This window comes from Tenrec ecaudatus, chromosome 5 (assembly GCF_050624435.1).
Source record: "Tenrec ecaudatus isolate mTenEca1 chromosome 5, mTenEca1.hap1, whole genome shotgun sequence".
NCBI classification, from domain to species: domain Eukaryota; kingdom Metazoa; phylum Chordata; class Mammalia; order Afrosoricida; family Tenrecidae; genus Tenrec; species Tenrec ecaudatus.
The window spans coordinates 173,515,607-173,528,951 of record NC_134534.1 but is presented as its reverse complement, the minus strand read 5'-3'; the positions used below and the strand labels follow the sequence as shown (position 1 = coordinate 173,528,951).

The 13,345-nt window shown below is 48.0% G+C and overlaps 1 protein-coding gene across 1 annotated transcript in view; it reads left to right on the top strand.

Annotated features, from left to right (window-relative positions):
• Positions 1 to 1,585, top strand: part of CCNY (cyclin Y) — a 206,122-nt gene extending 204,537 nt beyond the window's left edge. The window contains exon 10 of the mRNA XM_075550275.1: positions 742 to 1,585. Within this exon, the coding sequence (XP_075406390.1) occupies positions 742 to 858 (117 nt within the window). The 3' untranslated portion in view covers positions 859 to 1,585. The remainder of the gene's footprint in view (positions 1 to 741) is intronic.
• Positions 1,586 to 13,345: the final 11,760 nt, after the last annotated feature.

Genomic DNA, 13,345 nt, shown 5'->3' with positions numbered 1-13,345 from the left:
GAGGGGGCTGTGGGAAGAGGGGCTTCCCAGGGCCTTTTATGATGGGGCCGCTCTGCAGTGGTGGGCCTGACGCCTGTTCCCAACCCTGAGCACCACCCTTGGCTTATCATTCAGATAGCAGAGACATCAGTAGGAGTCCTCTTTGCATCACCATAAGCGACTTGCCCTTGTCCTTGAAATAATCTCCACAAATGCCAAGGCGACTTTGCCCCTAGCAGATGGCTGGGCTGAGCGTGGGATGCCCTGGCTGTCGGCCCACACCAGCAGTGGCTGGTGCTGGCCCCGAGATGTCCCTGGCTTTGCTTGGGCCTGGCAGACACACTTCACTCACTTTAGAGTTCATTGCTCACGGCAGACACACACAGCGCCTGTAACTCCCTCCTGCCCCCTTCTCATCCCCTTTCCTACTTGGTCCTCTACGGCTGACGCCTCTGATTCACACAGCACGGCTCAGCTCCCCTTCCAGCCAGCCCAGCACGAGATGCCCACTGCTGTCACCGTCAGACAAGGCTGCAAGGCCCCAAGACGAGGGCAGCCAAATACCTGCTCCCCCTCTTTTATGTTTTTCCCATTTATTATCAATGTTGTGTTATACTCCATCTTTGAAATCTGTGAGCGAACGTATGCGAATGATGCTGTCCACGAAGGACCTGGTGTCACGTGTAAACGTGCCGTCCACATGGGTGGGGGCGGGTGCCCAGGAGGGCGGGGTTCTGACTGCACTGTCTCTCTGTCCCTCAGGCCATCTCCCGGCTGTGCGAGGACAAGTACAAGGACTTGAGAAGGCCCACGCGGAAGCGGTCAGCAAGCGCTGACAACCTGACTCTGACCAGGTGGTCCCCGGCCATCATCTCTTAACAGTGGACCGCCTTTTGAAAGACTGCTCCCATCCCTCCTGCTTTCTCTAGTCGTTTGAGAAAAGACAAGACTTGGGGTGGTTTTTTTAGGGTTTTTGTTTTGGGCTTTAGTTTTCCCTGCCCCTTTCCTTTCTTTCTCCGTGTTTCTTTTAATCCGTAGCTCCTTCAGCCCGAGTCGTCGCCGCCAAAGCGCCATGGGCGCGCAGCAAGGCTTCCTGGAAGCGAAGTCAGTATTCTGGAAATCCGGTCTCCTGCCTTTCCCCAGCGCCCCGCCGGCCCGCAGTTACTCTGGGCGGGAAGCGCGGACTCCAGCCTGGAGGCGGCGGCCCGCAGGGAAAGCAGAGTAGCCTAGAAGCAGGGGCGTGGCTCGTGGCTCGTGGCTCCGCCAGCTCCCGGGGCACAGTCTCGTCGTCGCGGCGCAGGTCAACGGGAGAGCCAAGCCGAGTTAGAGAGTGGATGTGCATTAAAGAAACCCAGTGGCCGGGTTTTATCCTAACCGCGGGATCAGTACGTTCTGTGAGACTTCCGGCATTCCTTCTCGCTGCTTATTTCGGGCCTGGAGGGTGTTTTTGTTCATCCGTCGGTCGGTCGGTCGTTTGGTCATTTGTCTTCTTTTTTAATGCTGTTTCGGATTTGGCCCCACAGAGCAGAGAATCTAGTTTGTACTCACACGACACAGATGTCCGAATAAATGGTTCTGGCGGCTGCTCTGCGCACGTCCCCCGCGAGCTGTCTTGTGCGCTTTCTTCCCGCCAGCGGGGGGGGGGGCCCCTCGGTGGGCGCGTCCTTTCCTTCCACCAGGGCAGACCCCACTGGACTGAGTGCTGAACCCAAAGCCCCCGGTCCCCAACCCCTCCTCCTCACCCGAGGGACCCCAGCGCCCCGGTGCTGTGCCTTCCTGCTGGCGTGCAGCCGTGGGGTTGCGCCGCCCGGAGGCCGTCTGCCCATCTGGCCACAGCCACAGGCTCAGGAAGGCTGGAAGGCCAGTCTAGGGAGATGCACCTGCGGAGCGCGTTGTGCGTCTGACGTCACCGGGGGAGGAGCCACGTTCGTCCGCCCCGCCCACTTCATTACGCTCCACCTCCACGTCCATTGTCGCAAGCAATATTCTCAATTTTTATATGTTTACTCTAAATCAAAGTTCAGTCTATTTGTATAAAAATTTTTTTAAAAATCTAAAATTCAAAAAAATAAAATTAAGGAAAGAATAGTCAGGGTGGGCGGGTCGTCCCATGGGAAGATCATTGAAGAACGAAATGTCAATATTTACTGAGGTATTTTTCACCGAATGATTGAATAAAAAAGCAAAACTCAACTTGCATCTTTCATTGTGGGTGCTTAGAGAAGTGACACGGAATTCAAACGGGGAAGGTCTGCGCTTCCTTGCCACTGCGCGCTCCGTGCCGCCCCCCTGGGGCTTCTTCCACCGGAGGCTTTGCGGTTAAATGTCACACGTCTCGGAATCTGCGTGCTCTGGGGTGTTTGCGTGCTTTGCTTGCGTCACGTGACAGGGTTTTCTGGTTTGTTTTTCATTTTTTAAGTGTGTGCTCTGAATGGCAGCAGGTCTGTGGGCCCTGAGAGCCTGGGTTGCCAGAAAAGCGTACAACTGACCCCCAAACTATGCCTTCCCCTCAATGAAACATGCCTGGGGAATGGAAGGGACTCAGCTAAAGTACCTGTGACACCAAGCCAACACTTCCCGTCAGGTTTAAATGAAATTTGTCGCATGTCATGTACACTTCTCTATTTGGGTCAGGAACATCCCATCCTTTGTGGCTAACATTTGAAAAGCCAAGGAGCGAAATATAAAAAGAGAATGACCTTTCCATTGTGATTGCGTGTCTACACTCTGGTGTGCGTACCAAGAATTTCTCCCAAGGAAGAGGTGGATTTAGAACTTTTAACTAGAGCTTTAAATGCAAGAAAATACCTTTCTATACTCCCTATTCTAGATAGCTCAAGAAGGGACATACTTTCTTAGCAGAATATGACTTCCCTCTCCAGCATAAATCGGTTTTCCTCATTCTGTGAAGTGTCTGATTTTACCGATCCATTTCAGGAAAGAGGCCCTGCTGCCTTTAAAGCAGAAATTTTATTTTTTTAGCCCTTTCATTTGAGTGAGAGATTTGAAAATTGAATTATGTAAATAATTTCAGTGCATCTGCTATTCTTCTGTGGAGTTTATTAAAATACTTAAAATTGTACAGTCTATTTATTGTATGTATGTACATACGGTCTGATAATACTTAAAATTTAAAGTGGGTTCCGTAAAACCTGACTCAGTCTTGTTTGAGCGATTGAATATTGTTTTAGCCTTGTGCCCTGGACTCTACCTCTATAGGAAAAGTTTCCATAGTCATTGATTAGTATTGATTCTGTATGAACTTGGTTTTATTTCCTGCACTAAGGAATTTTTGAAACTGCTATAAGTGTAGATTTACGTTTTTCTTTTGCCTTGTGAATCACTTGACACTTCGCTAGAGAACTTAATTTCCATTTTATTTCTTTTCCTACTGATGACGAAGATTTCCATTTTCTCTGGTTTTCTGTTTGCCCAAGCAGGAAAAAAAAAGGACAGTATCTATTGATCAATCATAGTGACTATAATTTGTTTGCAAGATGATTTAATACCCTACATAAAGCCGGACTACTACTTGGGAACACATTGTCTTAGTGTAGTGTTTGAATGGAGAGTTTTTTGTCATGGGTGAATGAAACCACGGAACGTATTAATATTTCATTTTAGAACTGAAAGTCACTGGGAGGAAATAGATGTATGTAAATATGGGTACACACACGATTGTTTGATTTATTTCAGGTGGATTTTTTTGTTTTGACTGCAAAAAGGGACAGAAGACGGGTTCTAAGCCAAATTGGAGGGCGAGATGAGAGATTTCCCCCAAATCCAGTATGTCTTCCCATGCCTTAGTGCAGTACCGGATGCTAGCGGCAGAGGGCTCCTACCTGTCATCTGTCTCTTCTAGGTGGGTACACGAGTTCCTTCGCTTGTTCATTGGCTGAGGTATCTCCTGCTTGAGGTTTCTCTTGGTTCCAGGGATCTTATTCTCAGCTGAGCTGCAAAGAGAAGACTTTGGGGAGGGATTGATTTCTGTTTGTCTCCCTGCTTTTGGTAACCTCTCATCTGGTGCCATTATTTTACAGCTTTTGAGGTTTTTTTTTTAATAAAGTTTTCTTCTGGATTTATTGTAGGTACTTACTGTTATTAAATACTTAAATAAATAATGCGGAACAAATAGTACCTGCCTTCTTGCTGTGTTTTTTGAGTGTGATGTGGAGGGGCAATTCAACTGGTTTGCGGGGCACTGAGTGAATCAGTTCCTTTCAAGGGAAGGTTTAGAATTACTTGAGTGATTCACAAAAGTATCAGAAGTCCTTCAGAACCTCCCGCAATGGAGATGGCTGCAAATAGGGCCGATCTAGCAGACTCTGATTCACAGGCGACCCACAGTCCTGTCGCAGCCTCACAGCAGCCAGCAGCTTTGGCTCCATCCTTGTGGTTACTCCAAGAGCCTCTCCCTCCCTGTTACTGGTCCACTGCTTCAGCAAACGTGATGCCCTTGCAGCGATGAATTCCTCGTGGTGATGTGTCCGACGCAATTCAGTTGGGTGGGGTTCTGTTGCTACCCATAATGCTTTTGTTGGCTGCTTTTTAAATAACCGATCACCAGGCCTTTCTTCCTAGTTTAGTCTGACAGCTCAACTGAAACCTGTGAGCCTGCTGGCACAGCTCAACATTCTAACAACACGGAAGCTACCAGAAGAAGATCGGCGGACAGGCCAGTGGTGGATCATCGGGGTCCTTTATCTTAAATCATGGCATCCTCTCTGACTTCACTGGAATCTGCACCTCAAGACTTACCATGGGTGCACCTCATAAACACGGGCCGGTTTCTGAAAAGCCAGCCACAAAAAACAAACAAACTCCTGTCCATGTTGAAACACAGAAGGGGATGAGATCCAGCCTTGACCTGAGATGGGAAAGGATTCCTAAGAGCTGGCTCGGTTTTGTGTCTTGGGCAATATGAACTGCCAGGAAAGTCCTACAAAACCATATCCTTAGGATCCTGATTTGCTGTTCTCTACGTCAGCACGGCATTCACAGGGTGCTTGCACCACACAAAGTCAACCTTTTCCCCAGACACCACAGAGGCTGGAGCGTGGACCTGCCCAGTCCAGATGGCTTCTTGCCAGAGTTTCCTCTTAAAAAGGGTGTTCTGTCGAATGTATGCGTAGCCTGGTGCCCACAGTTTGACCTCCTATTTGGATGGTATTTCAGAACTTTCAATGATCAACACTGGAAGGCTCTGCTTTCCTTCAGCTCTGCTGTAGAAGCCACTGTAGGCATGCCTGCCTGCCTGCTGCAAGGCTAAGCCACAGCTGAGCTCCAGACAGTGATTTATTCAGGCCACTGTTCACATCAGTTACAGATCTTCGTAGAACTAGAGAAGAATCGGTCACAGCTAGAAATGAAGGTATGGTGCTTAACTGTAGATGGCATTCAGGCTTTACATGTTTCTGTGAACACTAGTGATGTGGGTAGGGGCGGTTTGCTCCTTTTAAAAACTTGTTTCTATAAGTTATTTCAAGTGGTGTGGAACAGAAGAATATTCTTAAGTACAATTTTGGACAGAGATCGTAAATGTAACTAGAATTTATGCATAACATTACATTAGTATTGATCCGTGTTGGGACAGAACCTTGGGGTCTCATCCCAAAATGAACTTGCTCTATGATCTTAGACAAATTGCTTCACGCCCTGGACCTCTCAGTTACTTTGGCTGGTGCCGGGTTTTGCCTACCTCTCGGGGATCGTACGGTAAGGGCTTTAGGAATGGGAGCTTCCAGTGAGAAGCCAAATCAAGCCATAGCCAAGCACTTGTATCCACAGCACCACTGTTGGGTTTGCTGATGAGACACAGGGTCAGGCCTCAGTGTTGCCCCTGCGTTGGGGAGCTGTTACAGGAAGGACATTGTTGGAAGGCACCGGGCAGTGAGGGCTGGTCGGGATTGCCCCTGCAGAGCAGGTTGGAGAGGATGGAGAGGCGGTATACTCTGGGAAGGGTAGGCTGACTCAAGCTTGGTGGCTGGAGATGAACAGAAGAGAAAATAGGCGTCAGTTTGATGTTATGGGGCTAGAGGGGGAATTCTTCTAGAATGGACCATGACGGCCTTAACTTCTGGGCCCAAGAGGACCCTGACCACAAAAGACAGTAAGAGATAATACAGTACATGGAGTAGTTTGGTTGGTGAGTGCCCAGGCATATAATAAGTGGCTGTGTTTGTAATTCACAAACCATGGGTGAGGAGTAGGGTCAGAAACCCCACTATTCCCATTGAAACCAGGATTTTTTTTTTTCATGCTTAGAGATAAATTACTTTTTTTTTTTTTTTGGCCTCACATAGTCCCCTCAAGAGGGGGCTTCCAAAAGCTCATGCAAAAACGCAATATCATTTATTCGCCAACAGCTTTGTTGGCATATAATTCGCACATCATGCAAAATACTTGTACAATCGTTACCACATTCACTTTTAGAAAATTCCATTGTCATTGCGTTTTCCCACAAATATTTGGAAGCCCCTTGGTTTATGAAACGATTTTGCAGTATTCAGTTTAGGAGTTATTCCCTCTCTCAAAATGCTATGAGAAATGACACTGGTTGCAGTAAATCCAGCACGTCTGATGTCCAGGGACCCGTGTTTCTTGCAATGATCCTCACACTGAACTGCTCTTAGTTAATGTTCTAAGTCAGGCTCTGCCTTCTCAACACAGCCCGCCATCTAGCGGTGAACAGAGGCCATTGACTGCAGCTCAGCCCAGGGCACATGTCTAATGGAGCAGGGCGTGAGTAAGTATGGGGAGAGGGTACACCGTGACACACACCTTTCTATTTTAAACCCTGCAGAACTGTCTCTTGATCCATGGATAGGTTCTGTGTGAGCACAGTGAAGTGTTCTGGAATTCCCACTCTTCTCAAGTTTGTTACAGTCCACACAGCCAAAGGCCTTTGTATAGTCAATAAAACAAACCTTTTTATGGTATTTTCTGCTTTCAGCCAAGATATACCTGGCATCAGCAATGGGATCCCTTGCTCCACAGCTTCTGGATCCAGCCTGAACCTCGTTGCGTCCGTTCTTGGATGATCTTCACCAACATTTTACTTGCAGGTTATGTTATTGCTCTGTAATCTGAGCATTCTGTTCAGTCACCTTCTTTTGGAATGGGTGCAAATATGTCTTCCCATCCATTGGCGAGTAGCTGTCTTCTAAATTTCCTGGCACAGACAGGTGAGTGTCTCCAGTGCTTGAACGGCTTGTTGAAACACGTCCATAGGTGCTCCGTCATTTCCTGGAGCCGTGTTTTTGGTTAATGCTCAGAGCAGTTTAAACGTCTTCAGCACCATTGGGTCTCGCTTATGCCACTTCCTGAAATGGTGGCCAGTTGATAGTTCTTTTTGGTACAGAGCCTCTATTCTTTCGATGCTTCCTGAATCATTCAGTATTTTGCCCATAGAATTTTTCAATATTGTAACTTAGGCTTGAATTTTTTTTCTTTGGTTCTTTCATTTTAAGAGATGCCGAGTGTGTTCTTTCTGTTTGGTTTTCTAACTTTAGATCTCTGTACAAATCTCTGTGAGATTTTATATTCTTGGGGTGCCTAGTGAAATTTTCTATTCAGTTCTTTGACTCCAGTCTTCCATTTGCCTTAGGTACTCTATGATTAAGAAAAACCTTGAGTCTCCTCTGACTTACTCAGTCTGTATGCTGAGCAAATGATCGGAGAAGCTGGACTACATAAAGAAGGAGGAGATACTCGGATGGGAGGAAGATCTAGTAACAACCTGCAATGTGCACATGACACAACCTTGCTGAAAACGAGCACGTGAAAGACTGCTCACGAAGGTCAAGGGTTACGGCCTTCCGTGTGGATCACAGCTCAAGGTCAAGAAAACCTAAACCCTCCCAACTACATCAGTGGGTGACATCAGGATCAAAGGAGAAAAGGCTGAAGTTGTCAAGGATTTTACTTACTTGGATCCACAATCAATGATCATCGAAGCAGCAGCCAAGGGATCAAGTGACACACCACGCTGGGTCAGTCTGCTGCACAAGGCCTCTTTAAAGTGTTGAACAGCAAGGATGTGACTTTGAGGGCTAAGGTGTGCCTGACCCGAGCCAGGATATTTCCATTGCCTCATGCGGGTGGAAGTTAGACATTTCACACGGGAAGGCCGGAGTATGGCATCTGCCATACTTTGGACACATTGCCTGGAGAGACCAGGCCCTAGAGGACAGCGTACTCGGCAAAGTCGGGGGCAGCAAAACAGAGGGCGGCCCTCGACAAAATGGATTAACATAGTGGCTCCCACCTCAGGTCAACTGTGAGGATGGCGCAAGCCCAGGCAGCGTTTGGTTCTGTTGTCTGAAGGGTCACCAGGAGCCAGAACCATTGCGACGGTACCTAAGAGCAAGGGCAGGGGAGGGGAAGAAGGTGGGTATTTTCTGCCGGCCCCAAAGGGGACACTCTTCCTGGTTGCTTCTGCCGCAGGCCTGATTCTTGGGCAGCTATCCATTCACCGTGAGGTTGTGTACCTTGGTGGAGCAAGGGCCAGCCCAGGTGAGAGTGTCCCTGGGGAAGCTGGTGGGTTTTCCAGGGTCCCTTTTCCAGGACAGTGGTCACTGGTAGATACAACGGTTTCTTGGTGAAAGAACACAGGGGTCCAGACTATACCCACTGTCCCTGTTCCTCCCTGGACCCGACCTCCAGGCAGCTGATTAGACACCTTTTTTTTTTATTTTTTTGGAGGTAGTTTTTAAAAAAATTATCTTAACAGTTTTAAAAATTAAAAAAAATATTTTAAAATTTAATTTTATTTTTAAACATTTCATTAGGGACTCATACAACTCTTTTCACACACAATGCATACATATATCAGTTGTGTAAAGCACATCTGTACATTCTTTGCCCTCATCATTTTCAAAGCATTTGCTCTCCACTTAAGCCCTTGGCATCAGGTCCTCTTTTTTCCCCCTCTCTCCCTGCTCCCCACTCCCTCATGAGCCCTTGATAATTTATAATTTATTATTTGTCATATCTTTCCCTGTCCCACGTCTCCCTTCACCCCCTTTTCTGTTGTCCGTCTCCCAGGGAGGAGGTCACATGTAGATCCTTGTAATCGGTTCCCTCTTTCCAACCCACTCACCCTCTACCCTCCCAGTATTGCCACTCACACCCCTGGTCCTGAAGGTATCATCTGCCCTGGATTCCCTGTGTCTCCAGCTCCTATCTGCACCAGTGTACATCCTCTGCTCTATCCAGACTTGCAAGGTAAAATTCGGATCAAGATAGTTGGGGGGAAACATTTAGGAACTGGAGGAAAGCTGTATTCTTCATCGCTGCTACATCGCACCCTGACTGACTCATCTCCTCCCCTAGACTCCTCTGTAAGGGGATCTCCAGTGGCCGACAAATGGGCCTTGGGTCTCCACTCTGCACTTCCCCCTTCATTCACTATGGTAAGATTTTTTTTTTCTTTCTGATAATGCCTTGTCCTTATTCAGGAGTCCTGGTCCATACTGATGGATCAAAAAAAAAAAAGGACAAATCCAGAAACTGGAATTGGGGGATGGCTGTTAGTTACCATTGAATCGGCTCTGACTCATGACACCCCGATGCAAAGCCGTTTAAGCTTCTGACCTGGTGGAATGAATTCCAAATGCACTATCCCCCTCACATCAAACAAACAAATGAACATTGTTTTAATTTTTGATTTTACTTGATGAACTTTTTGGGGGTGAGGTGACAGTGGCATCTTCCACTGTCTTGTTTGATGTTTGCTTTTGAAGTCATGAGAATAGCACCATGTGTCGTCACCAGTAATGACCTTGGGGAAAAAGGCGTGGATCACTTTGGAGTTGTTCTTTCAAGGCACAGTATGTTTCCACTTGAAGCTCTTTTTCATGGTCATTCAGAACCCAAGGCACAAATTTATCAGCGACCCTTTTCATTCCCAAATCTTCAGTGGAGATTCACTAAACGGAGCTCCATATAGTCCAGCTAACTTCCCCATCTCTTCAATGGTCTACTGTCAGTCTTTGAACACAAAGTGCATGCCTTTTGGCAACATTTTTGTACATTTGGGAAGTTGATGGACGTCCAGAATGGGGTTGGTTGTCAATCAACATTTCACTTTTTTTGAAATGAGAAAACTACTTGTACACTTGAGTTTTTCCTCATACCCCTGTCATGTAAGCTGTGTTCAACATCACAACAGTTTTTGTGGCATTTTTCCTGAGCAGGAAACAAAATTTCATGGTCGCACACTATTCTCTTAAGTTGGCCATCCCCAAAACGATGTTCACATGAAAACGGCTGTTATTAAAAAATTCATTGTGACCAGAGAGAACCTTCCTAGGTGACACCGCTGGGTGCACTAACTCAGAGCGAGTTTTCTGCTTACCCAGCAGGGAAAATGTGCACTATGAAAGTTCTGCTGGGAGGTGGGGGTGGGGGGGCGGCTACCCCCTCGTATTGTCATAACGGGAAAAGCATCCGTGTAACTTTCTTGGCCCCAATGCAATGTTCAGTTTTCTTATAACTACTTCCTAGTAAGTCCCCATGATTGTCCTATATCCTTCCAGAAATGTCAACCTCCCCAATTGTCATAACCGTTTGAGGTGACCTCTTTGCTTTGAATATAACTAGCCCAGCAAATCTGACTTAAAAGTGACTGTTGTGATTGGATTTTGCTCTCTAGATGGTATTGGTAGGGTGTCACTCATTCCATAACATCTTCATGAACTTCAATCTTGCTTCAAAGACTGATGTAACGGCCAGCTCTTGGAGCAACTGATCTTTGTGCAATGCATCTGGTACCCATCTAGCTGAGGCCAAGATGTTCACTTAAAATGGAAAGTGCTGGCGCCCATGAGACTCCAACTTGAGTCACTGTCACACTCACGGGAACTGCCTGGTCTTCAGCCAGTTTCTTCATCTGTCAAGGCTAATAGACTTCCCTCTCTGGGCTCTTATTTGAGGTCTTCCCAATCTTCCTTAACATGTTTGATCCATCTCATAACCTTGTGACAAAGCTTCACCTTCCCCTTGCTGGGGCCCCGCTGGCCTCCAGGGGTGGCTGCAGCCATCAGAGCTCTACTATGTTTGCTCCGACCTTGGATCTTGATGCTGCCGCGCTGCCTGCATCCTGCCCCACCTCGCTGCGTCGTCGGCCCGCAGCTACTGGCGTCTGAAGAGGAGCATACATCTGACTTACCTCACCACAGACGACAGCCTGCCCACGCCCTCTGCCAGACTGGAGGAAAAAAGTATATGTATAGATATATATGATATCATTATTTCCCTATTTTACAAAGAAGGAAACCAAGAGAGAATGTATTTGCCAAACGTGATATATAACTCTATATCATCTATCTCTATTCTGTCTTAGTTACACAGACATACATACATGCATATACACACGAGGGACCTCAAAAAGTTTGAATAACAGTCTTTATTTATCTACAAGCATTAGATGTTGCAATCAAAGTACAGATAGTGTTGGATGAAGAGCAGGGCTCAACGGGGCTCTGAGGAGGGCAACCTGGGTGGTGGAGGGGGGGGGGCGTTTCAGCAGGCAGCCTGGTTGGAGGGGAAGAGGAGACACCGGATCTGGAGGATCAGCTAGGTGGCCGAGGGCAGGCAGCACCCTCGGGTGGCAGAGGCATCTGACGCTACAGAAGATTGGGAATGGGGTCCGGGACCAGCAGACTTCACTCCATTCAGGCACCGGGATGGACACTCCTTTGAGGAAGCAGCTCCTCATCAGTTACGTTTCAAGTGCCTTCTGAGCCAAGGGACCCACCCTCCAGCACCCTCTCCCACTCGCCAGGCCTGCAGGCTGTGACAGTGTTGTCATGTGACGTATGTGAGCAAGAGGAGGATGTTCAAGCTACACTGACTGCAGTAGCCAAAAGCCAGGCTCCAGGAATCGATGGGACACCATTGAAATGGTTCAACAAGCTGATGAAGCACTAGAAGCACTTACTGGTCAATGCCAAGAAGTGTAGAAGACCGCTCCTTGGCCACGGGACTGGAAGGGCTCCTGGGTGGATTGGGGAAACATATGGAACAAAACTCAAATTCACGGACAGAAACAATGTAACCTCTAAGACCAGGCCCTTTACCCTTCAGGTCTAGAACTGCATATCTGCTTTAGAATAATCGACCACCTCAGACAAAACAGGAGCTCCGTTGGTGTCTCAGGGTGTGTGTCGAACACAAGGTCAGCAGTTTGAATCCACCAGTCATGCTCTGGGTGAAAGATGTGGGCTTTCTCCTCCCATGAACAGTCCCAGTCTGGGGAACCTGGTGGTGTTGATAGGGGAGGAAGAGGGAGACTGCATCCAGGGTATTCCTGCAAGACATTGTCCCTAGTGACGTGTTGGGAATAGACGCAATCCCTTTTGAGATACAAAAGCAGGTGAAACAAGCATGAAGAGAAGCAGAGATGGAAAAACTCCACGCCGAGCCTGACAGAGTAGTCCTGAGCAGCAGCTCGGAAGAGAAGAAAGAACGTCCTTCCAGAACCAACAGAGACAGAGCCTTCCCGTAAAGCCAGCACGCTAAATCCAGACTTCAGCCTCCTGAACTGTGAGAACATCAACTTCTGTTTGAGCAGGCCACCAGAGCAACACTAATGGCAACATTTCTGATGTCCCTCCTCGATCCATGTCACCAAGTAGCCTGGTGCGGTACAACATCACTCGGTCTGCTCCGTTCTCTGAGCAGGGCCCCGTGACTATTTCCGTGTGGCGGCTGCCGGGGGGTCAGCTCCAACGTGTGGCAGCTCTATTGGAACCACCAGCTGTTTCCTCCCCGTTTCTTTCTAGTCCGTGTTAGTCGGCAAGCTCTGCTGAAACCTGTTCAGTGTCATAGCAGCCCACACACTTCTGCTGACGGGCGGGTGGTGGTTGCTCTGGGGTACACTGACCCAGAAGTGAGAATTCTCGCATTGCCTACCTATAGCCTTAACTCCTCAGGGGCCAGTACACCTGTTGCAACCACTCTGGGATCCTGGGGAAACCGCCGTGTCCTGGTTGTTGTGTGCCATGGAGCAGACTCCTGCTCATTGTGACCCCATGGAGGCAGAGCGGAGCTACTCCAGGGAGTTTCCGAGGTTGTATTTGTGGAAGCAGATTGTCATCGAGATAGTTCAAGTTTATTGTGCCATCCTGGCTGATAAACACATGTGGGGTTACTTGAAGGCGGAGAGATAAATGGCTCGGCAGCCTCACCTTTCTAGTTCTCAGGGCTCTTGCTTTCTGATGGTCAGACCAGGGTGCAGCTTCTTTAGCCAGTTCCCTGCTTCAGCTGGCAGGGCTCACTTCCTGTGAGACATGCCTGAGGAGAAGCCACATGGACCTACCCCAATGCAGCCCTGGGTGCTGGAGCAGCCGGGTGGAGACCCCTG